Raw genomic sequence first — 23196 nt, forward strand, 5'->3', positions numbered from 1 at the left:
TTAGACCCCTATGTGATTAACAAAACTGGTTCAAATAATATACAATTATTTTGATGTCCGCGAAAAGCTGACTATAATACGATGCGATAAATAAATAATATTGCTCCTACACAATATGTGTCTTTAATTGATAGGGAAGGGGAGAATGCCTTGGCTCAAAACAGGACCTTAAGACATTAATAAAAGTTAGGATGTTGGGTCAAAAACGTTGGGTACTTTTATTGAATTTTATTTGTATTGTAAACAAAAAGTGTCCAAACTTTTAAGTAAATAATTTTATCGATAAAAAAGGGGTAATATTGCTTAATATTATTGGTGATGTATATCAATTTATCGTCAATTGTCTTATCCTTGCAACGCATTCAAAGGCTACACGACTATTAATTCTGATAATCCTTGTTTTTAAGGCGCTAGTACTACATCAAAGTGTTAATGATTAATTAATAACATATGTCGGACAGTCAAAATGATCAATTGTTTATTTTATATACTCGTTATTTCTGGTTTTTAGTGGAAGAAGGTGATAGATAGATAGATAGGTTTTTGTTTACAAAAAATAAAAATTTGGGTTTTCTTTTTTTCCTATTTTTGATGGGCGAGGTGTCCCACCCTCTGAGAAAATAGCTCAAAACCACCAACTTTGTATTATAGATAATATATTTATTAGTATATAGATAGATAAGTTGCAAGGATTAATTAGATAGATAGGTAGAAGATAGACCAGGGATAAGGGATAGGAAACCTGGCCATTAATTAGGTCCCGGCCTAGATTCTAAAGGGATATTGCAACTATTACAAATTCCTATCAAACTAGCGGACGCTCCCAAGTAGCTATCGCTCTAAACCAATAAGAATCGGCCTGTTTTTAACAACCAATCACCAATTGGCGGTAATTTTAGAAGCAGACAATTCTAGAAAAAATAATGATTTCGTCTGCTACTAAAAAATAAATATAAATGGTGTTAGATCACATTAGCTTAATTATTAAATCTGCTTAGAGTTAAACATTAAAAAGGGCCATATAGAAAAAACAAAAATAACGGGATAATTTTTTGGAAAGAAGGTAGCTACGAATTTTCATTTGGTAGTTTATAAATTAGATGTTGTATTTTGAGTTTTAAAAATTTAATACGAAATTGATACAACACCTTAACCCTAATATATGTACAATACAACACAGTACAAATATATCACTACATAATAGTATCCAAAGAACTTGATAGAATGTTACCCAAGTGCATATTAATTTATTTATTTTGAATTTTAATTAGCAATGAAATTTTCAAATAAAATTTTTACTCATTAATAAAAATGCAAATAATACAAACTAAAATCTGTCTGAGGGAAACCCAACGATAGCTTTCTGACAGTTCAAATTACCAAAGTAAAAGATAAAAAAATTTTGGGAGAGAAAAAACTTCATTTTAACAAAGGCCATTAATATATAGGTTTATAAAAAGTTATGTTTTTTACTTTAAACTAGCTACCTGAATTTGATTCTATACTTTATCTACACACACACACACAGCTTTTTCATTAGCATTTTATACGAACCACTGCGTCATCCCAAAACTGGTTTATTAGGCTAGAAATAGGCCTAGGCTTGAAATAGGCCTGAAATAATATTTTCCTACGTTTCCCATCCCTTATCCCTGAGATAGACATATAGAGATATTATTATTACAACAGTTAGGTAGATATTTAGAAAGTTCATTGGGTAGATAGATAATTTTTAGAATGATTTTTAAAAATATGTAGATACTATTTTGAAGAAATGACAAATAGATAAACAGATGAACTGATAGATAGATAGATTAACAATATATTAATGGTATAAATACTAGAATGACTAACGAGACTGCCCAATTATTTGTTCACCAAGCTTCTCTTTCTGAATCTATTCTATACAGGTAGGAATTTTATTTCTCATATTCATTCGAATCTAGTGGATAGGAACCGGTTCTCATCCATACGAAAAAACTATGTCTAGCATCGTATTATATACAGCTTTCTACGAATATAAAAATGTACAATCATAGGATTAAAACCAGTTTTTATCGCCCTTTCCGTCGGCATCTCGGGGCTAAAAAACTGGTTATAATCTCATAATTGTACATTCTATATCGGCGGAAAGCTGTTTATAATATGATGCGAGAAATATCTATTCCAGTATGGCTTCAAACCCGATTAATATCCGCTAGATTAGAACCGGTTCTCATCCACACTGAAAAATAATGCATATCATCGTATTAGAGAATTTTTTTTTACGAATATTTAATAAAAACCCATAAGATTTTAAAATGGAGAGGGGGGTATTTGTTGACTATAATTTTTTGCCGTACATCAATTCAACAAATTTGTCTTATCCCTTAAGATCCCTTAAGAACTTATTTTGTGAACCGTATATTTTTCCTAGTTAATGGGTTAAACTACATTTATATAGCATGTATTTGAAATAAATTCAAATTTCTAACACGTAGTTTTTAAAATATCAAGACTTGAAAATTATGTTTTTGTGATATATGCAATGCAATTTAAAAAGACGATTTTAAAGTATTGATATTTTAAAAGCTACGTGGTAGAAAATTGAAATTCTTTCAAATATATGCCATATAAATGTAGTTTAACCATTTAACCAGGATAAAATATGCGGTTCACTCAATTAAGTTTAAATGCATTTTGTGAAACTACCCCTTTACAGTCTAATGCCTCCTTCCTTCCCGGGAAAAAATATTTATAGACAGTTTGACTTAACCCATTAGTGCCGAACCGGGCATCAAAACCTGGTTCCAAAAAATGGAAAAAAAACCGGTTTCCGGCTTCATAATTGCATCATTCTCAGAATGAATCCCCCCTCTACTACCCTGACTTTCATTTCCCCCTGGAGCAGGCAGTTTAGCTTACTTCCGTTTGCTGGTATAGCTCAACAAAATTTGAAAATCATGAAAATTCAAAATAACCTTCTAACTTTTTTGTTTTTATAGTAAAGTCGCTGATTTTTTTTGTGAAATCTAATGTTTATTGACAAGTACATCTATTTGTGAATTCGTTTTATTCAAATTATAATTTTTTATATGATTTTTTTATCGTTTTTTTACGCCCTATTATGACCCGGTTCGGCTTGGCCATAAATACCCGAAAATTTTAAAACCCGGCTCGGTTTCGGTTTTTATTACCCGGTTTTAACTTTTCAACCAATAAAAATAACAGTTTACGTCATTAGTAAGGGTTTGAGCCACCCTAATAACCCTAGTAATCTCTATAGGTGTCACCCAATAGTTTTATGCTCGTTTTCTGATATGTAACACCCAAATTTTATATGTTCTTTTTTTGTAGTGTGTGTCTTTTAAAACTTCGAGCAACGGGTTTTTTTACCCGAAAACGGCGGCACCTATAGCCAAAACACTAAATTTGAAATAAATCGCTTCGTATTATACTTGTAGCTCTTTAGATTACATGAGGTTGTGTAGTTTTCAATTACGGATCGTATCAAAGTTCTAAAAAGTGTTCATCTCACTTTTGGCGTTCAAAAATTACATTTTTCGATTTTTGGTCAAAATAACCGGGTTTATACAGGTCAACCGGGTTTTAAAACTGGGGGAAAGCACCAAAAACGGGTGTTAATGCCTGGTTGGTATTTATGGCCAAGCCGAACCGGGTTTTTTTGCAACTTTCCTGTGCACGCCACTAGAGCAAAACAAAAAAATACGAATTCTGTTATGACCATTATAAAGCTTCCCTGAAACTTACAGCTCGATCGGCCCATAAAAGTGGCGCTCGGCACTAATGGGTTAAACAATGCATTTGATATATAATTTTATTCGTTTAGATTAATTGATAGAGGATAAAATGTGTCGTAAATTTAGCTTGTTAAAAAGAACCACATTTATTAGTCGGATTAATCATCAAGTATAAGAGGAGGGGATGGGGTAAAGGGGGTGGATGAAGGGGTATCGTTCTTTTAGCCTGCTGCGAGCATCACTTTATCAGAGTACATAAAAATCTGGTGCAACATCCTTGTAATAATATATCAATTGTTTATTTTTATCATCTCTTAAAGCATTAACCTGAGAATTACGATACAGTTAAAATCATTTATGAACTATAGATATTTTAATCCTTTTATAAAAGTAACAGGATGTATGTCTGTCTGTACTGTAAGATCTCGTGAACCACTGGACCGACATGGCTTTCCTTTCAGTTGAAGCTTCTTATAGGTTTACGGAAATTTAACTATTTTTTGGGGAAAATATCCACCCTCCCAAAAAATATCGCCCCAAGAGTAAAATATTTTTTACTTTTTCATTTTATTTTTTAGATTTAAGTATTGGGATGGTTTTAGGCTATTCTTATGTCCTTTCCTACCGCTTTAAAAACACAGCCCATAGATGTTAGGGGCGCAGTCGCTAGTAAAGATATAAAGAATAGGTATGAAGTTTATATTAGGATTTATATATTCAATTAAAAGCATTTTAAGTTAATATCAGGGATAAGGGATGGGAAACGTAGGAAAATATTATTTCAGGCCTATTTCAAGCCTAGGCCTAATAAACCAGTTTTGGGATGACGCAGTGGTTCGTCCTAAACGCTAATGAAAAAGCTGTGTGTGCACTGTTCAAAATAAATTTTTTTTTTAGCATCAGGTAATACTATATATTCTTCACATTAATGTATAGTATCATTCCGTACGTTATAGGAAAAAAACCTTATTACGATACAAGGAAGTTTTCAATGCTTTATTGAGTATTAGGTAATGTTCTGTAAAGTAACATGAAGTACTAAATAATGTATTTGTCTGTAGAATATTATCCAATACGCTCTTGGGAATAAAATTCAGTACGGTAGAAGTAATTTTTCATTACGCTCCTTCGCAATTGTTGTTACCCTCTATCATAATTTTTGATGCCCTGTAGGGTATGAAACTGTTTTACTTTGGATGAAAGATCAGTTTATAATATATGATTATTATATGTACATATACATTTTGTTATATCAACAAACATACCAAGCAGAGCAATAAAACATTAATTTAAATGTAAATTTAGTAAAAAAAATGACTTTAAAGATGTTTAGAACTAAACATGATCCTTAAAAATAAAAACTATGGTCAGTCATAATTACAAAAATAAAAACTATAATTGTGAGCATAAATAGTAACTTTTCATCTTTGTCTAAAACGACCAAGCAGAAACTCTTCCATGAGAGGTGTGCACGAATGGCGTCTGTTTCAATTATTCTTTACAGTACAGATTCGTACCCTAGAACGTATGAATAGTTACTATTTTAATAAACCATTCTCTTGCGTATTATCTGATACGCTACAGTGTATGAAATAGTACTAAATTAAAAAACATTTCTACAGCGAATTTTCCATTACACTAGAGTTTATCAAATAGTACTATTTTAATAGACATTTCTGTAGCGAATTTTCCAGTATTCAAGAGCATATCAATCAATACTAAAAAAATGTATGGGTTCTGTATAGTAATAATTATTGTGTTATATAGTATTACATAGTGTTATATATTAATTATATAGTTGTAGCGTACTTACGGTTCCAATACTCTCCAGAGTATCAATTGATACTAAACAAAAAAATTATTTTTAACAGTGTGTGTGTAGATAAAGTATAGAATCAAATTCAGGTAGCTAGTTTAAAGTAAAAAACATAACTTTTTATAAACCTATATATTAATGGCTTTTGTTAAAATGAAGTTTTTTCTCTCCCAAAATTGTTTTATCTTTTGCTTTGGTAATTTGAACTGTCAGAAAGCTATCGTTGGGTTTCCCTCAGACAGATTTTAGTTTGTATTATTTGCATTTTTATTAATGAGTAAAAATTTTATTTGAAAATTTCATTGCTAATTAAAATTCAAAATAAATAAATAAATATGCACTTGGGTAACATTCTATCAAGTTCTTTGGATACTATAATGTAATGATATATCTGTACTGTGTTGTATTGTACAAAAATTAGGGTTAAGGTGTTGTATCAATTCCGTACTAAATTTTTAAAATTCAAAATACAACATCTAATTTATAAACTACCAAATGAAAATTCGTAGCTACCTTCTTTCCAAAAAAATAATCCCGTTATTTTTTTTTTCTATATGGCCCTTTTTTAATGTTTAACTCTAAGCAGATTTAATAATTAAACTAATGTGATCTAACACCATTTATATTTTTTTTTTTCGTAGCAGACAAAATCATTATTTTTTCTAGAATTGTCTGCTTCTAAAATTTCCGCCAATTGGTGATTGGTTGATACAAAACAAGCCCAAATCACAGAACACTATTGGTTTAGAGCGGTAGCCAATATGAGCCGTCCGCCAGTAAGGTCATTAAATTAGGCAAATGGTAAAAGTTGCATGATCCCTTTCAAAACAAGGCCGAGACCTAATTTATGGCCAGGTTTCCTATCCCTTATCCCTGGTTAATATTTAGAAAAAGTAAAATTAAAATCATATCTATCATATACTTTATTAGGTTTTGACAATATTTATTTTCTAAAATAAAAATATTTTACAGTATTCTTATAGATAAATTAGTCTATATATAAATAGTTATAGATTCTATTGAGATAAATTATCTTAAAGAAAGGATTTTACAGCAGTTCTAAGCTATAAACTGATTTTACAATTTAGAATAAGAGAATGAATTCAATAAAAGAAATGGTTATAAAAGAAATATGTATAGTAAACTGAAAGCGTTTGAAAATAAGATGTTTGAATGAATTATTAAGAATTTTATAAATAAGATTATTTAAATTGTATATATAAAACAAACAGTGTTTTAACGGTAATATATAATTATTGATTTTACTGGATTCGTCCCTAGCATCTAAGGGCAATGTAATCTATGGGAGGGGAAAAATAGTCTAAACCATCTGAAAACCACAAAAGTAGCCAAAAATCTTCCAGAGATGAATGAGAATCTTCCCTATAAAAGGGAAATTAATCGTTTCAGCGGTTAGCAAAATCTTAATACGGATTAATAAAATCCTTACTACTTACTTTTTTAATAGGAACTTATAGAACGGGTATAATATATTTAAATATATATCAGGTGCGCTGCTAAGGAGAATGCACATTCTAGTTAAGGATCTAAAGTGATAAGACAATTGCTGATAAATTGATGTACATCTCCAATAATGATACATAATAATTACATCTTCTGTTGATTATAAATAGTGGTTAAAATGGTTGGACACTCAACTTTATGAACCAACCAATCAAAATTCAATGAAAGTCCCCAAAGTTGATAAGCTAGCTAATAAGAAAGCATTATTATAAAACTTTGGGGGCTAGTGTAATAAAAAAAACCACCGTCCCCTCCCTACCTGCATGCTAATGCAGTCTAGGCCCTCTCTCTCTTTCTCACACCAAAATTTATAAATTAAAAGAATTTTAGTTTAGTTTTAGTTACACCACACAAAGTGTGCAAAATTATTTGGCAATTCTCAAAATTGGCTCCAAATAATTATGTTAATCAAAAAAATATTTTTAAGAAGTATATTATAAAATTACCTATTGAAAAATATCCAAATATTTTTTAGAATTAATCTTGATTTGTAATTTATCTGACCTTTCTTTAAATTGGAAAAGTATAGATTTACAAAGAATTAGTAAAGCACAGAAATTAAGTAGAAATAAGAGACACATTTTTTGTGTTTATTTTTGAGATGCATATTTTCTTGGAAGCAAAAATTAAGATGAACCAACAATTTTAAGTTGTGCAGTTTTGGAGGTTAAAAGGATCCAATTTCTGGGTGGGTGTACCATTTTCAGGGGCGCCCCACATGGATAGAGGGATAGGACAATGGGTTATGGAGTAATCTTACTCCAAATTTCATAAAGAGAATACAAAATTCAAATTTTTTTTCGAGAGTGGGGGCAAGGATTTGGGCTGTTTATTACACATGTCCCCAAAGTTTTCTTATTTGTTAGCTTAACAACTTTGGGGACTTTTAATCAATTTTGATTAGTTGGTTTATTAAGTTTAGTGTTCAAATGTTTCAACTACAAATTGCAATCCACAGAAGGGTTAATGGTGTGTATCATCATTAGGGATGTACATTAATGTGTTGTTCATTGTATTATCCCTTTCCCATCAAATAATGAAATAGCCTTAATCCTTGATATGACCAAAATACTTATTCTAAGAAAAGCATAACTCATTCAGTCCAGCAGTTATCAAGATCTTGATTTTCATCCATACATGTTTGCCGTTCCTCTACATTACATTTATTTAGGAAAAATTAAATATTTGAAAAAAAATTTACTATGACATTTTGAGAAAATCTTCCAATTTTTTGTAAAAATTATTAGTATCTTTCTGAAGATTGTAAAAGCATGAAACTTAAAGTTAAATAAATTTAAAGTAAAACAAGGACGATGACATCCATAAAAGCGAAGCTCTGAAACGGTAGAGTGTCAGAACTGAATAATCAGAATATAAATGTATAAAAGTCGAAACAAAATTTATTGGAAAACTGATCAAATACAGAATAATTTTCAAGGACATACTTACATTTTTAGGACTTGCTTCGCTCATAAATTTGTACTTTGTTGTTCTAGGAACTAGTAGTCCAATAATCAAATCAATCGGATAATTATATCAAATAATTTTTTTTTGTTAAAAAAGTTAAAAATCAACATGTTTAATGTGGACTTACGTGAATTCTGCTACGCTTTCTAAATTGTACCTTACTACTACAGATATCAGCTGTTTGAATTCGATAGGACAATTCTAACATGCCTAAATCAACGACGTACGGACGGGCAAACGTACGGACCGACCCTAATTATAGAAAAGCTTCACTTTTAAGAACATTGTTTTACTATATGAAATTTGTTAAAGATATAAATGTTTTCAAAAGTTAAATTCAACAATTCAATGTTTATATCAAAACACAAAGATATGAAAAAAAACTTTTTGAAAATTATTTAAAAGTTTTCAAGTTAAAATTGAAGAGTTTGTTTAGCAATTATGAAATGCAAACTTATCAGGGATGTAAATGGATAAGATAATGGCCTATAAATTGATGTACACCCCCAATTATAACATAAAAAATTACCCCTTCTGTATATTAAAATAAGTGATTGAAACGTTTGATCACTCAAAATCATACACCAACCAATAAAAATTCAGTAAAAGTCCCCAAAATCCAACGAGTAAAACGTTATTGTAAAACTTTGGGGACTAGTGTGATAAACAGCCCATTATCCCCTTTCTCTCTGAAAGTTATGAAACTTTAATTAGAATAATTTTCAGGTTTCAAGTTGATTACAAAGCTCAAATAGTCATGAGCAAATAGTTTTGTAATATCCAGGAAATTTGATAATGTCATTTTTAACATTTTTAAAAACTAATTAAACCTTTTACATTGAATATATGAAATAGCAAGCATTTATGTATGAAGCTTAAGATTTAAAAAAATGCTGGTTCGAATTGGTTTATTAATTAAGAAAGCTTCAAAAATGTCTTAGAGTGGCTAAATCCCTCTGACCCCTAACCTAGACACTGGGGGCGCAACCGCTAGTATGTGTTAAAGTAGATGGATTTTTACATATGTGTTTGTCATATAAGATATCTTGGTGTATAATTTGATGTTGCATTCTTGTGTCAATTCAACTAATATTTTTTTTATCAAGGCTCGACAGCTGCGCGTCAGCCACGAGAGAGCCTCAAATTAAAATCTGTTTGGATGCCTAAATTTATTTTAAATGAGAAATTGACATATTTTGGTCAGGTTTAGACTTCCAGCTGTTATTTATAATTGTAAAAGGTTGATTTAAATCTCTTTTTAGTGCGTTTAAAAAATGACGTCATACAATACAAATGACTATTGATAGGCGAAAACACAGACTAAATAACCAATGGCAGGACAGTATACATTTTAATTCACCAATAAAAGGCCAGTTTGACGTCATTTTTTAATATAAATAGAAACTTAATATTGATTTGATTTTCTTATTTTAGGTGTAGAGTGGATTATAAGGCAGAACAAACTCAGAATCATTTCATCAAGTTAAATGTAATCGGTAAGAAACAATATATATATCTTAACATTTAATACTTTATCATTATACTAGCGGCTACGCCCCATGGAGGCCTCTAGGGGCACTTGAGGAGGGGGGATTCGAATTTGATAACCCAATTTCTTATTTTAGATTTTAAAAGAAAAAGTAAAAAAAAAATATTTTGGGGGGTGGAATTTTTTTTATGGGGGGGGGGGCTGCCGCTCCCCCCCCCCTATATTCGTTTACTTTAATATCAGTCCATCAATATAGATTTTAGTGAAGCAGCTTATAGTGCCTAATAAACATGACATCATACAATACAAATGACCAATGTATACTGACCAATTATTGGTGAAATGTATTGTATGACGTCATTTTTTGTCAGGTACTATAAGCTGCTTCTATTTCAGTGCCTCCCACAGATGTGAGCATATTTCTGCCAGATGATGGCAAGCTAGTGGACGGAGAACAGCTGGATGGACTCATAGAAAATGATGAGTTCCGGGCCACGTGTTCTTCATTCTCAGGTATGCACATCAATTTGACGCCTAAAAATCAGCTGATTCATGCCAGATGATGGCAAGCTCGTGGACGGAGAACAGCTGGAGGGACTCATAGAAAATGATGAGTTCCGGGCCACGTGTTCTTCATTCTCAGGTATGCACATCAATTTGACGCCTAAAAATCAGCTGATTCATGCCAGATGATGGCAAGCTCGTGGACGGAGAACAGCTGGAGGGACTCATAGAAAATGATGAGTTCCGGGCCACGTGTTCTTCATTCTCAGGTATGCACATCAATTTAGCGCTTAAAAATCAGCTGATTTCTGCCAGGTGATGACAAGCTCTTGGACGGAGAACAGCTGGAGGGACTCATAGAAAATGATGAGTTCCGGGCCACGTGTTCTTCATTCTCAGGTATTTTCATCAATTTTGCGCCTAAAAATCAGCTGATTCATGCCAGATGATAGCAAGCTCGTGGACGGAGAACAGCTGAAGGGACTCATAGAAAATGATGAGTTCCGGGCCACGTGTTCTTCATTCTCAGGTATATTCATTAATTTGGCGCCAAAAAATTCCCAAATTAATTTAGAGCAATAGTTTTTATCCTGTAATCTAACTTCTGTACAAAATATGTACTAGGTTTTTCGCCAATTTAAAGAGTACAGTATTACTAATCAGTCCAAAAATAATTGGCTTGAATGTATTCAAGGGGGAGAGGGTATCGTTATTTTAGCCAGCTGCGAGTTTTACTTTTTTAAAGAACATGAAAATCTAGTGCAACATCCAATCAATTCTTATCACTAATCATATAATATAAATGAACCAATTCTGGCTTCAATTACCACTCTGGCTTAGGCTTGTGGTAATTTAACATCAATTTAATTTTAAACATTATTTTCTGTTGTGCATTTTTTTATTTACTTGTAAACCTTGACACAAAAAAGTAATGTTTTCATTTAAAGCTACTACCACAATTAAAATTTGTTTGACTGTTTTAAGTGCATGTAATTATGTCATAAAGTTAAACTGGCATTCTATTTAATTTTTCTTGTAGTCAAATATACTTCTAGGATCTAAATGTATCCCCAATGATGATACACAAAATAACTCCTTTTGTAGATTACAATTAGTGGTTGAAACGTTTGGACACTTAACTTAATACACCAACCAATTAAATTTCAATAAAAGTCCCCAAAGTTGTAAAGCCAACGAGTAAGAAAACGTTAATATAAAACTTTGGGGACTGCTGAAATAAACAGCCTAATAATCCCTCCCTCTCTGAATATACTCCATCTAGAATTAAATTATTAGTATTATTGTCTGTGTATATTTGTGTGTATGTGTGTGTGTATATTTGTGTGTGTGTGTGTGTGTATATTTGTGTGCATGTCTGTGTTTTAGTTGCATTAAAATTAAATGAAAAGAAAGAAGGTCAAAATGCAAAGAAACAAGGATGACACATACTGTTTAAGGACATACTGGCATTTTTAAGACTTGATTATAGAGATACTTAGCTTTTAATATTGTACCTTATTGAAATAGGCATCAGTAATCCAAAAATCAGATCAATTGGATGATTATATATCCCAAAAAAACTGTTATTAAAAAAGTTCTGGTAACGATTATAGAGTTGCTACGCTTCCTAAATCGTACCTAACTACTACAGGAATCATCATGCAAAGTTTGAAATCCATAGGACAATTCTAACATGTTTATATTAACGAAAAAAGCTATCCGTTACGTACGGACGAATAAACGGACGTACGGACCGACCCTTATTATATAAAAGCTTCGCTTTAAAAAAAGTGTAGAGGAGGGGGGAGTAAATAGGACTTATTATGTTAGAATACAGACGATGAATGATGGATATTAGAGTAGCTGAGCAATAAATATTTAGAATGATATATTACAAGGAGGGAGGGGACATTGGGCTGTTTATTACACTAGTCCTCAAAAAATTACAGTAACCTTTACTTGTTGGCTTCTCAACAACTTTGGGGACTTGAATGAAATTTTGATTTGTTGGTTCATTAAGTTGTATATACAAACGTTTCAACAACTAATTTTAATCTTGTAAAGGGTAATTTTGTTTTTCATTATTGGGGATGTACTTCAATTTATCGGCCATTGTCCTATCCCTTTAGATCTATGGGTATATTATATGACTTTAAAAGAGTAACTTTTTAATTTAAAGCGTTTTTTCACAAAAATATTTTTAAAAGTGGGTTGAAATGGTTTTTATGAATCTAAATAAATAATACTTTAATTTTTACTTGAAGTATTTGCCTTCATGTCAAATTGTAAAATGGGTTAAGAACACTTATGTGTAAATTATTTGGTAGAAAAATTGCATTTTCAGAATTCCATAATGAAAATGAAAATCAATAAAAAGTAAAAGCTTAGTTCAGAGTAGTGCAACGTATTATAGACAGCTTTCTGGGGATATTAAAATAAAAAAAATAAAGATGTAAACCAGTTTTATTAGCCCCTATTTATCTTATGATATTTATTTTAATATTCACAGAAAATTGTCTGTAATTCGATGCTATTTATTTTTCAGTATTGCTGAGAACTGGTTCTAATCCGCCGGATATTAATTGGTTTTGAAGCCTTACTGGAAATTATTAGAATATTTGTTGTAAAAATGAAAAGAAAAACATAATATGCAGGGAACTAAAGGGATCAGACAATGGCTGATAAATTTACATATACATACTTAATAATGATACGAAAAATGAATCCTTCTCTAGATTACTATTAGTGGTTGAAACGTTTGGTCGCTTAACTTATGAATCAAATTCTCAAAGTTGTTAAGCCAACGAATAAGAAAACGTTAATATAAAAACTTTTGGGACTAGTGTAATAATGAGCCAAATGACCCCTCCCTCCCTTAGGAATATGGCGCCAATTAAAGTGTTGAAACTGTCCATCTGCATTCATTACACAGTGGGGAAGTACCAAATTAAAACAAGGATGTAAAAATAAACCAACCATGGAATTAAAAACTCAGCCTAGATCTTAGTGATTTTCTTAAGCATTTTGGCCTCAGGGATCTATAGTGATAAGTCAATGGCCGATAAATTGATGTACATCCCCAAATATGATAAACAAAATTACCCCTTACTGGATTACAATAAGAGATTGAACAATAAAAGTCCCCAAAGTTGTTAACCCAGCGAATAAGAAAATGTTGTTATAAAACTTTTGGGACTGTAATAAACAGCCCAATGTCCCCCTCTCTCCATGCATCGGCCTACATTCATGAATTCTAACATAAAAACCTAGTGGGATATTCTTTTGTTTTCAAATGTTAGCTAGTATTTCTAAGCATGTTAAACATGAAAATAAACCTTCCTTGCTATTTGTGTTTGTCTGTCTGGAAAAAGAACTCATCAACTAATAAACTAAAGTTTAGCTTCTGCCCCCTCACCTTGAGTGTCCCTAGAGGCCTTTATGGAGTTTCTGTTATTATAATAGATGTTACAATTCTAAAACTAATCTATATTCTATATATCCATCCATCTGTAAAAAAAAATAGTGTGAAAAATTCAATCAAAATTCCAAACAGGTTTAAATTTGAGGCTTCATCGTGGCTGCAGATCCTTGGTTTTTATCATCCATGTTTTAACATCTTCAGCCTTTTTCCACAGATAACCTTCTAGAATCACCTATTATTGAATGCAAAAACTATTAACCCTGATTCACATTAACATAGGAATATATTATGCCATTCTGATAAGTAACATTCAATTACAGAATAAAGGTATATATAAAATTATAAATTTAAAAAAAAGATGTAATGCAAAAATGGATCTTGGAAACTCAAACTTAATAGCCTTGGACAAATAGCCTTGAACAAAATAGCCATAGGACATTTCTTAAGGAAAATAGCCTCAACTGTTAATAATGATCATGACTGCACCATTCAGACTATTGAGGCTATTTTGTACTAGAGGCTATTTTAACCAAGGCTATTTTGTCCAAGATCCACAAAAATTACAATTGAAAAAAATTGTATTAAAAGACCTATATTTTTGTGGGTCCATTTACACTAACAGATCATTTAACTGTCCATTTCACCATGGTGTAGAAACATTTCAAAGATATAAATGCACATTAGATATCTCTTTTATATAATGGAAGATAAATAGCTATTGTTATTGGTTTTATCAAGAATTATTTGACACAAAATAAATTGAAATGCAGATCATTTCTATATCTTTGCATTGTTATTATAAAATATGTCTCATCAGATTGTAATTGTAACAAAAATACTTTTATACATAACACAAAGATATAAAGGGAAATATACATTGCACATAGGGGCAACAAGGGGATTCAATTCACCACCCCCAAATCAAGTTTCAATCATTCTATGAGTATTATCATACCCAATGTACATCAGATTTCAAAGGAATCGGAAAAATACTCTTTTTAAATAACCTTTCTAATGCCTGAAAGTCAGGAAATGCAAAAATTTTCGTTCAGAAAAAGACATATTTTTCGTGTTTCACCAACAATTTTAAAAGTATTATAAAATCTCTTAGAATTAACGTAATTAGACAAAATAACTTCAGGTGAGTCATGCACTACATGTATTTTGACAATATAAAAGAAAAAAACAAAAATTAAAGAGATAAGTCCTAAATAATTCTAGTTGAAGTTAAGATTTTAGTTTTATTTTGTTTGTTTTATAATCAACATTTGAGTAGACAGTAAGCGGAAACATGTTTTCACAGGTTGCCACCGGCTAAAAATACGATATTTGATTACCCATAGACATATTATAATCGCCTGTACTGGTTTCACTTACCCCCCCGCGCCCCCGTAGGGGTTTTTAGCGCGTTTTCTGAGGGTGGGTGCACGAAAAGTTTGTTAGGAAAATCTTTTAAAAGCGCTTTTAAAGTCAAAATGTGAGATTTAATACATATAAATAAAAGACGCAAAATATAGGAAATATTTATTCAGACTTTGAAATAAAGTTAGTAATGAATATTTTCAATTTCTATCGCACCAAATGATGAGGGGGGGAGGGGGTAAGCCTAAATATAAACCTCTTTATGTTCGAGATTTTAATGTAACTAAATAATCGTTTCTATAGATTATTACAGATATTCAATGAAAAACTATTTTCATGCTAATTTATCATTAAAGCTTATAATTGTAGTGAAACAAGAAGGACAACATCTATAAAAGCGAAGCTCTGAAATGAAAGGACAATTGAATATTAACACTTGCAGATTGTCCGAACTGAATATTCAGAATAATAATGCATAAGTACAAACAATATTGTAATTAAATTTGTTGCAAAACTGCATAAATAGATGATACATAGATGCTTCGCTTATAACATAGAACCTTGTTGTAATAGGATTACTTGGTAATGATTATAGATTTGCTGGGCTTTCTAAATCGTACCTAACTGTTATAGGAAACATCATACAAAGTTTCAAATTGATAGGACCCTAATTTTGGAAAAGCTTCACTTTTAAACAGAGTATTTTGTTTCTGGCTGCTGGAGTACGTTATGCTCTTTTTTCTTCAATAGTAAACCAAATAAATTAAAGTTTACAACATTCTTAACAGCAAACCTCAAAAATTAAAATAGTCCGTCACGGAGAAAGGGAAAGATTAATGAGTTATGGATAGGAAAAATTGTCCGTCTGTTTTTAGCTTTCTTTTTAAAGCGCATGCGTTTTATGCTTCATGAAAATCATTTCTGCTCGCAAACCAAAACAAATAAACTATTTAAACAGTAAACACAAACAGCTAAATTCAAAGAATAAAAAAAGTGTTATTTAATTGAAATGGAACCTCAAAACCAAGTGAAACTTAAAAAAGATGTTATGCAAAGTATTTTTAATGAACAAAAACAAAAAAGTGTACAGATTTTTAATTATAAAAATACTGTTGATTTGTTAACAAAAAAGTATAACCTGGAACAAAGAAAAGCAGAAAGTTTTGCAAAAGTAATTTCAAGGAAATATAAAGCAGCAAAGAACAACTTAAATCGACTATTGGAACTGAAAAAGAATCATGAATTTCTAAATGAATTAATTACAGGTTAGTTATTAAAAAATCGAAACAGTTTTATTTACAATATTATAAAGTAGTAAGTTTTTTTTGTCTGAAACTTTATAATACAAAGTAGAACGATGCCTGTCGTCTATCTGTTTGTTTATTTGTTTGTACCGAAGGATCACACTAACCGCTGATCCGATCGGGTTCTCCTTAAAAGGGTAGCTTTTAATTGGTTCTGGGAAGGTTTATAACTATTTGGGGGGAGGGTACCACCCCCCCCCCCTCCCCTAAAAAATTATGTTTACTTCTTTTTAAAAATTTAAATTGAAAAATGGGTTTTGGGATTTAACTCCCCCTTCCTCAAGTGCCCCTAGAAGCCTCTGGGGGCGAAGCCGCTAGTTCATTCTATAGTAGTGTAGTGGAAGGAAAAAATAACCATTGAATATTTTAATACACATACTAATTTGTAATTAGTGTATATTCATGTGTCATATTTCTTATTTTGATAATTCTAGCACAGCTACTCTATATATGCTGTATATTTCATGGGTCTATACATCAATTTTTATAATATGAGATAAATTTTATTTTTGTAAATTAAGCTATTTGATAACTGGCAAACACTCCCCTTGTATACTGGCTTTAAATTAGTTAATATTTTATATTAAAAAATTGATAGGGTAATAGATTGATAAATAATTTGCATACAATTTTTCAAAAAAAACATAATTGTTGTGTTGGTAATTTAGATACTCCCATACCTTCTCGAGCTGCTTCCCCTTTATCAAGACCAGAATCAAATGACTCATCAAGATCACATTCTAGAAGAAGTTCTCGAGCTGCGTCCCCTATATCAAGACCAGAATCAAATAATTCATCAAAATCACAATCTAGAAGAGGTTCTCCAAAATCTTCTAGAGAAAATTCACCAGATTATAGTCCTGAAAATGATCTTACAACACCAAAATCAAGAAAATCTGGTAGGCCTAGAGTGTCACCAAAAGAAGCCAAATCAAAGCATATAATAAGAAAATTAACATCGAATTTAAAGAATGATTATTCTCTTCAACAATTACTTTGGGCTGCGGAGAAAAAATTGAGACGAGTTAACAGGGAGGAAGACGCTAATATTCTTAAAAATATGCGCATGAAAAAACAAACAAATCCTCTGAAATCCTACAATAGTGTAGAAGCCCTGAACCTAGTTATAGAAGGTGATTTTTCTAGAGAAACCTACCAGACTGTAAGGTAATATATTGAATACCTATAATAACAACATGGATGACAACATCCATAAGAAGCGAAGCTCAAAATTATTTATAGATATCCGAAAAAAATGAACTATAGAGCAGTTTCATAAAATAACTTTAAACTAAAAAAAATACGAAACCTTGTTAACGAATCTTAATGAAATTTTAGTGAGTATATGAAGAATGTTAATATATTTAATCCCTAAAAATATTAGCCTTCTATCTCTTATAGGGGCCGAGAAAATCGCATTTCCCCCTTTCTGTCTCTAACAGACAGACGGACATTTCAAATTATAGAGTAGCTTTGCCACAAAAAAATTAATAGTACTTAAGGCTTTAATGAAACTAAATAAAGACTACTTCATTCCAACTTTTTAAAAGTTAAATATAGGAATTAGATGCTAACATAACTTTTTTTTTGTAAGGTGACAATATTTTAGTTAGTGAAAGTCAAAATGAAATATGTTTTTCTTGTCTTTGTTGTTATGTCCTTAACAAGTTATTTAGTTTCCTGAATTTATCTTTAAAGTGAATATAATTTATATCTAACATGTTGTCAATGTCCTGAGAAAAATCTTGTTAACTTAAAAGACAAAAAATAAAATTTCTAACCTTATGTCTGTCAATCAGTTTAAGTGTTATTCATAATTTGTCTTTAAAAAATATATATCATTTATGTAGGGTTATGCTATATGAACTTACTAGCGGCTTCGCCCCTAGCCTCTAGGGGCTTTGCCCCAAGAGGTTTAATAAGAAAAATCAAAAAAAAAAAAATTGGGGGGGGGAGAAATTTTTTTTTTTCGGGGGGGGGTCCCACCCCCCAAGAATATAGTTATAAACCTTTCTGAGACCTATGAGAAGCTACCCTGTAAAGGAGAACCCGATCGGTTCAGCGGTTAGCGAGATCCTTCGCTACAAACAGACAGACAAACAGACAGACATCGTTCTACTTTGTATTATAGATATTACAGTTTTGCATTTTTATTAGGAATGGCGCAAGTGAAAAGGGAGCAGGTACTCTATACCCCTCGTGGAAAAGAATTCAAGAGGCAAAAAAAAGATGTTCTTGCAAATTTAAAGCTGATGTGGATAGCGCTGAAACAGACACACAAGACTTGTTTGACCAAACTGCAAATAAAATTTTTGATCATCTAGTTGAGGATGATATAAAAGAAAAGATTCAGCCAACAGATACTCTTGTGCTTGAATATAAGGCAGGATTCGACGGAAGCTCAGGACAACAGGTACAGGAATATTAAAGACAGACAAAATCTAAGCTGCAAGTATCTGAGTGTTCAATTAGTAAAATGTTTATTTTTGTTTATATTTTATAAAAAAAATTTACATATCTTAGTATTGAATTATTTTCTTATGAGATTTATTTTTTATTTGCAAAGAAAAAATTCTAATAGATTAGAAATGGTATGATTTAGTTTTACACCAAAAATAGAAAAAAATAAATGATTTTTTTTTCATTTAGGTATTTACACACAAACCTGAGCATGAACAAATTGAAGATGGTGATAACATTGTTGCTAAAGCATGCACAGAAACTCTATTTCTAACTGCTATGGTTCCTTTACAGTTATCAGTAAAAGCTTCAGGTAATTATTTTGTCATAAACGTTGTGTTTATATATAGCAAAAACTTGAATAGAAAGAAAAAAATGATTATAAACAAAAAAACGTATATCTATGGTTTTCCTTAAACTGTATTAGAACTAGAAACAAACTTTCTACAACAAAAACATGATTTAAAATGTAAAAGAGTAAAAAAATTTAGAGTAGGAGGGTGGGGGAGAGATCGGGTTAATTCTATAATTTTAAGCTTACTATCTATGGTTAATGGTCATAGTCAAAAAGTGGATATAAACATCTTCATATATAAACAGTTTGAATTAAGAAGAACATTTGATAAACAAATATTGAACCAAGTTTTACTCCTTTTTAGATGTTAAGTTACAAATATAATTGTTACAAATAGATCATACACGATTTAAAAGTTGCTCTTATTCATATTTAATATTTTTAGGCCAAATTATATGGAGAAACCAAAAACCTTCAAGCACCAGGATGTGTCGCCCCCTAAGATTTAAGTAAGCTATTTTTTATTTAAACATAGTTTATGTAATACTAAATATATGTACTTATTATCATCAATACGTGACGTGATATTTACAGCTTGAATTGAATGATTATATGATATTAGAATTGGTCCTATAGTTTGATTTCCCCAGAGACATTACAAGAGCATAAGCTTTAGATTTTTGTAAGAAATATTTGATTTATTTGTTGAAAATATTAAATGCCTAATATTTAATTATATATGTATCAATTTTTCTATAGGTTTGTGAAGGAAACACAAGATATTAACATAGAAGAAGATGAATACCTTGACTCCCTGCAGCTGGATCCCACAGTATTGAGTTTGAAAACTACTGAAAAGAATATAGAAACTGCTCTATCCACCCTCGCTGTTGATGACAACAACCTACATGAAAGAAAAGTGGATTGCCATCATGCTATTAAAAAAACTATGACAGATGGCAAGGTAACATATTGAGATATTAAAGATTTATTTTAACTGATCTAATTTAACAGTCTAACTTAAAATGAGCATCAAAATACATTCTTTTTTAAAAAGTTATTTGGTTATCCTTTTTGGCTTTTAGTATAATTGTTTTGCAGGTACACACCCATCTAAGCAAACTGACAAATTCCTACAGATGTTGCGCTATCTGTGGAGCTAAACCGAAAGAAATGAATTCGTTGACCACAAGCTTACAGTTGGCAAAGAAACAAACAACAAATTTTGAATGGGGAATTTCTATTATGCACAAATGGATCAAGTGTATGGAATTTATTCTGCATGTTGCCTACAGGTATAGTTAAAGCTCCTTGCTCATAAAAATAGAGAAATACAATATAAAAAAGGCATGAATTTGCCTTCTTCATAGCAAATATCTTTTCTGTTGCGTCAAATGGCTTTAACATGAAGCTGGTATCTGCCAATTACCTTTAGAAGGAGAGGGGGTTCACATATTAGGATGATTAAAAGCCCAATTGAATATAAGATATAGTTTATAAACTCCTGTATAAAAAAATTATTGTGTACATTTCTTAAAAGCGAAGCTTTTCTATAATTAAGGTCAGTCTGTCCGTCCGTCCGTCCTTCCGTCCGTGGCGGATAGCTTTTTCGTTAATTTAGGCTTCTTAGAAATGTCCTATCAATTTCAAACTTTGCATGGTGATTCCTGTAGTAGTTAGGTATGATTTAGAAAGCGTAGCAGAATGTCCCTACATCCATTTTAAACATGTTGATTTTTTTACTTTTTTAGCAACACATTTATATGTGATTTGATTTTGGTATACTGACTCCTGGGACAATAAAGTACAGTATTACAATTCTTTAATCAAGTCCTGAAAATGTAAGTATGTCCAGAAACATTATTCTGTATCAAGTTTTTCAACAAATTTACGTTAAAATTTGCTTACACTCTTATTTATTTGCTTACACATTTATATTCCGATTATCCAGTTCTGACACTATACAAGTGTTAATGTCAGTTTGTCCTATAGTTTCAGTGCTTCGCTTTTATGGATTCTGTCATCCTTGTTGATAATCAAATCAAACAAATTTAATAACAATTCTTAATTATAATTTTTAGGTTCAGTTTTAAAAAGTTCGGCTCCTACACTTCTGAGGACAAAATCACCATGGAGAAGACCAAGAAGCGTATAAGAAATGAACTTTTTGCCAAACTTGGAATTTTAGTTGACACGCCAAAACAAGGGGGCGCTGGCAACAGCAATGCAGGGAACACAGGGAGAAGGTTTTTGAAGCATGCTGACGAAGTTGCTCAAATCCTTCACCCTGAGTTCCTGAGGTAATCCATAGACTGAGAATAGTCATGGTTGCCATATCTTGCCAGCAGCCCCTTAACTGCGACAAATTTGAGAACTTCTGTTTAGAGTCATTTGAGTTGATAAGAAAGGAATTTCCTTGGTATGATGTGCCTCAAGGAGTTCATGTTTTATTAATCCATTCACACCAAGTTGCTAGGGAATTAAACCTGCCATTAGGCATGTACTCTGAAGAGGCTCAGGAATCCAGTAATAAAGTGGTGAAAAAGTTTAGAAAATTTAATATACGTCGTAGTTCACAAATTGACAGAAATTTTGACCCTATGAGGAGGCTACTAAATGCTTCAGACCCAGAATTGTGTACATATGAAAGATCAAAAAAGCCAGATACTGACCTTCCAGATGAGGTCAAAAACTTGCTTGAAGGAAATTAAATGGCAATAATTATTATTTGTTCTTTAATCTTTTTTTCTACTTGCATAAATAAAATTTTGTATTATTCAGAGACTAATTGAACTTTAACGAATAATATTACTCATTGTGCTTAATTATCTATAATACAAAGTAGAATGATGTCTACCTGTCTTTGTTTGTTTGTACCAAATGATTTAACTAACCACTGAACTGATTGGATTCTCCTTATCAGGGTAGCTTCTCATAGGTCCCGGGAAGGTTTATAACTATTTAAGGGGAGGGTACCACAACCCTCCCATGAGAATTCGTCTCTATAAAAAATTAACCCCCAGAATTACTCTTTTTTTAAAATCTAAATTAAAAAATGGTTTTGGGTCTCAACTCTCCCATCCTCAAGTGCCCCGAGAAACCTCTAGGGGCAATAATTTTATCCTTTTTATACTGCACTTCTTATAGATGTAAACGTTTTTACTCTGAAAAGTGTTTGGAGTTAAGTATTTCAAAGAAAAGATGTGCTCTATAACTAAAATTTGATGTTCTATTGCCAATATTTTTTCGTCCTAAACGTGTTAATACAATATTAAACTTTTGCTTAATTGCTTGAAATTGCCTATGCTTAAATTATTTGATGTATGGGCTTTATTGAATCATAATTCATTTATTTTTATAAGTTTAATACAAAAATATGATACACAATAGCTGCGATCCTAAAAAAATATCATAAGGCTAATAATTTGACACTTTGAACACTAAAATCGGTCTACTATTGACAAAGATGCACTTTGAAGGGTCCCAAAAGCGAAATATATGGCAGATGCTCTACTGAAATAATCTTCTGATAAGTTTATCAATGAATTCCTTGACCCCAAAAACCTCTAATTTGACACCTTGAACAATAACATCGGACAATAATTGACAAAGATGCACTTTAAATGGCCCTAAAAGCTAAATATATGGTAGCTGCGCCAATGAAGAATTCTCATATTGCTCTAATAAGTTTATAAATGAATTCCTTGACCCCAAAAACCCCTAATATGACACTTTGAACACTAAAATCGGACTACAATTGACATAGATACACTTTAAAGGGCCCAAAAAGCTAGTTATAGGGTAGCTGCGCTAC

At 31.3% G+C, this 23196-nt stretch overlaps 2 protein-coding genes and 1 long non-coding RNA gene across 3 annotated transcripts in view; all 3 read left to right on the plus strand.

Moving 5' to 3' along the window:
- The first annotated feature begins 1842 nt into the window (after nt 1-1842).
- Nucleotides 1843-10550, plus strand: LOC145332244 (uncharacterized). The gene is made up of 3 exons (XR_013884104.1): nt 1843-1910; nt 9982-10043; nt 10433-10550. It is a non-coding gene; the product is annotated as an uncharacterized LOC145332244 (long non-coding RNA).
- Nucleotides 10551-10978: 428 nt separating this feature from the next.
- The window catches only part of LOC145331321 (adhesion molecule nephrin-like), a 78536-nt gene continuing 66318 nt past the window's right edge, over nt 10979-23196 (plus strand). Inside the window, exon 1 of the mRNA XM_080175938.1 lies at nt 10979-11069. Within this exon, the coding sequence (XP_080032064.1) occupies nt 10979-11069 (91 nt within the window). The remainder of the gene's footprint in view (nt 11070-23196) is intronic.
- LOC145332396 (uncharacterized) lies at nt 16333-20735 on the plus strand. Its single transcript, XM_080177394.1, has 7 exons — nt 16333-16378; nt 17296-17794; nt 18785-19040; nt 19277-19400; nt 19828-19891; nt 20142-20346; nt 20484-20735. The coding sequence occupies exons 1-7, from the start codon at nt 16333-16335 to the stop codon at nt 20685-20687; spliced, it is 1398 nt and encodes a 465-aa protein (XP_080033520.1). The 3' UTR covers nt 20688-20735.

The sequence above is a fragment of the Acartia tonsa genome, chromosome 11, assembly GCF_053477335.1.
Source record: "Acartia tonsa isolate MP-2025a chromosome 11, ASM5347733v1, whole genome shotgun sequence".
Classification (NCBI taxonomy): Eukaryota; Metazoa; Arthropoda; class Copepoda; order Calanoida; family Acartiidae; genus Acartia; species Acartia tonsa.

Excerpts from the sequence above, each read along its gene's own strand:
- LOC145332396 (XM_080177394.1), top strand. The coding sequence starts at position 16,333 with ATGGAACCTCAAAACCAAGTGAAACTTAAAAAAGATGTTATGCAAA. Across the intron at positions 16,379-17,295 it reads TAAAAAAGATGTTATGCAAA|ATACTCCCATACCTTCTCGA; the intron begins GTATTTTTAATG and ends TTGGTAATTTAG. Across the intron at positions 19,041-19,276 it reads ACGGAAGCTCAGGACAACAG|GTATTTACACACAAACCTGA; the intron begins GTACAGGAATAT and ends TTTTTCATTTAG.